The sequence below is a fragment of the Capsicum annuum genome, chromosome 11 (assembly GCF_002878395.1).
Source record: "Capsicum annuum cultivar UCD-10X-F1 chromosome 11, UCD10Xv1.1, whole genome shotgun sequence".
NCBI classification, from domain to species: domain Eukaryota; kingdom Viridiplantae; phylum Streptophyta; class Magnoliopsida; order Solanales; family Solanaceae; genus Capsicum; species Capsicum annuum.
In genome coordinates, this window is record NC_061121.1 from 7,985,788 (window position 1) to 7,988,273 (window position 2,486).

The 2,486-nt window shown below is 30.1% G+C and overlaps 1 protein-coding gene across 1 annotated transcript; it reads right to left on the bottom strand.

Moving 5' to 3' along the window:
* Positions 1-538: 538 nt before the first annotated feature.
* LOC107847305 (defensin-like protein 296) lies at positions 539-2,486 on the bottom strand. Its single transcript, XM_016691483.2, has 4 exons — positions 2,392-2,486; positions 1,792-1,914; positions 1,121-1,246; positions 539-827 (listed from the first exon to the last, which is right to left on the bottom strand). Exons 2-4 carry the CDS (start codon positions 1,907-1,909, stop codon positions 712-714), a joined length of 360 nt encoding a protein of 119 aa, XP_016546969.2. The 5' UTR covers positions 1,910-1,914; positions 2,392-2,486; the 3' UTR covers positions 539-711.

The following is a 2,486-nucleotide window of genomic DNA, read 5'->3' on the forward strand; positions in this document are numbered from 1 at the left end:
TTTTTAAAAACATTGCATGTCCTTGTTTTGGTTTTTTTTTGTGGTTGTATATGTCCTTGTTATTGATTTACCATACATGATAATATTTTAATAATTATGATACGTGATAACAGCTCTAAAATTCACGCTATTATGCTATGTCTCATATAGTGCTTTCTAAAATTTGAGTTGTATCTCAAACATAAAACTCTCATTTTACTTATTCGTATTTCAAAAATAGATTTTTTACTTTTAATATATCAAGAAAAAATAATTATTTTTCCTATTTTACCCTCAACATTAATTACTTATTTTCTAAATTATTCTCAAATCAAAGACTATACATCAGTTAATAGTATTCTCAAATCAAAATTCACTTTTACTTATTCATTTTGATGAAATATCCTATATATTAAATATTAAATATTGTTTTTACGCAAAGTTCAAAATGGATAAGTAAAAGTGATTTTTGATAAAATATCCATACATATAGATCGTTGTTTTTTCGCAAAGTTCAAAGTGAATGAGTAAAAGTGAAAAAAAAAAATTCAGGTCAAGATGCAACCAAGTAATGCCAATTTATAATTACCATTTATTTCAAGTAAACATAATTGAATTAAAAATAAAATTCATCAGCCAATAAGGCACTTCATAAATTTAACTACCACAATTCTTGTGTTAAGTTAATACTTGTCACCTAAATCACTACACCTTGATGATCATTGTCTTGAATTAATCACTACAAATGCATATTCCATCAGCACAAAGTGGATACCCAACAACACATTTCTGATGACCTTCACAATCTGATGATATCTGGCATGAGAAGTGATCATTTGCCAATGCATCTGAAGATTACAAAACTTGTTAGCATTTTGAGAGGACATAAATTTGAGAGAATTTAGTTATATACACACACATAGTCTAAATTTGTCTTGATTTAGTAAATAAAAAGACAGTCCGGTGAATTAGAGCTTTCGCTATGTGCGAAGTACTGAGAAAGGCCGAAACATAATGGTCTATTGTACGCTGTCTTACTGCATTTTTGTCCGAGGTTGTTTCCACGGCTTGAACCTGTGATCTTGATTTAATAATTGAACAAGTAATTAACTTAGGACAAGTAGAAGGCAGAAGAAGAGACCTTTATGTTCACCACATCTGCATTTCCCTCCAACACAAATTGGAACCCCAATTTTGCATTTGGTAAGATCAATGGGACAATCTTCGTTACTCTTACATGAGGTTATTTTGGAACTTGCCAGCCCATCTGAGGATTACAAAACTCGTTATCATCTTGACATGATATAATTTTGAGAGAACTTAGTTATACAAGCATATAGTCAAAGTTAGCGTTTAATCATAAATTTAACATAAAATTATCATTTTATAATGCACCATTCAAAAATTGTAACACGATAGTTTAATAAAAACTACTAATAACAAACTTACTGTACTCACCAAACAACCAAAAACGGTACAAGCATTACTGACCTTATGCTACAATAGTGAATTCTTTTTAAGCATATACAGAGCCACAAGAAAGAGTCATAGAAAACAGTTTGTTCAACTTTATTTCTTCCCAATTATAGTTGGGATAATAATTAGTGAGTTCTTTCAATAAAAATAAAAGTATGAAATAAGTTTGAAATTTTTAAAAGAACCCAAAAATCATTTTTCTTCAGTTTTTTTGAAATTGTTTATTAGTTTTCAAACATATTTAAGAAAAATTGAAAAATTCCATAGCCAAACAAATTTTGCCAAAACTTTTGTTAAAAAACTACTTAGAATATCTATGACCAAACTAGTGTTAACCTTCATGTTCACCACAGGTGCATGTCCCTCCGGTACAAATTTGAATCCCAACTTTGCATTTTGTATAATCAATAGGACAATCTCCTGAAGTCCTACATGAGATCTTATCACTTGCCATTGCCACTGTGAGGATTACAAAACACATTAGCATCTTGAGGGGACATAATTTTGGGAGGATTTAGTTAATTATACAAACATGTAGTTTAAATTTACATCTACACATATATGGTAATATAATTGAAATATGTATTGCCTCCTAATTATAGATCAGATTCATCAGACAAGAAATTCAATTCCACTTTGCTGTTGACATTGAACTTATCCATTAAGAAATTCGTAGAATTTCTGAGATTGCATTGAAGGAATTTTATCAAACCTAGGCAGATAGATAGACTCCTTCCCTACCGCTGAGGGAGAGAAAGAAAAAAAAAATCAAATGATTATTTTTTAAGTGTGGCCACACTTGCTATATTATATTCTATCCTAGATTCATCATGTTGTTACTTGGAACAACTTTTTTTATAACTTTTATAATCAAACCATTAAGAGTAGCTAATGTTATTAATTTTGTGTTGACAAATGATTGAGAGGGATATATACCTTCAGGATGACATCTGCACACCCCACGTAGACACCTGGGATATCCAGTATGACATGTAATATGTGCACATTCTGATACACTACTACATGTCGTT

Bases quoted from the DNA above. Each gene is read 5' to 3' on its own strand.
- LOC107847305 (XM_016691483.2), bottom strand. From the start codon at position 1,909: ATGGCAAGTGATAAGATCTCATGTAGGACTTCAGGAGATTGTCCTATT. The intron at 1,247-1,791 runs GTTAACACTAGT...TGTAATCCTCAG, and splicing joins CACCTGTGGTGAACATGAAG to ATGGGCTGGCAAGTTCCAAA. The intron at 828-1,120 runs GTCTCTTCTTCT...TGTAATCTTCAG, and splicing joins CAGATGTGGTGAACATAAAG to ATGCATTGGCAAATGATCAC.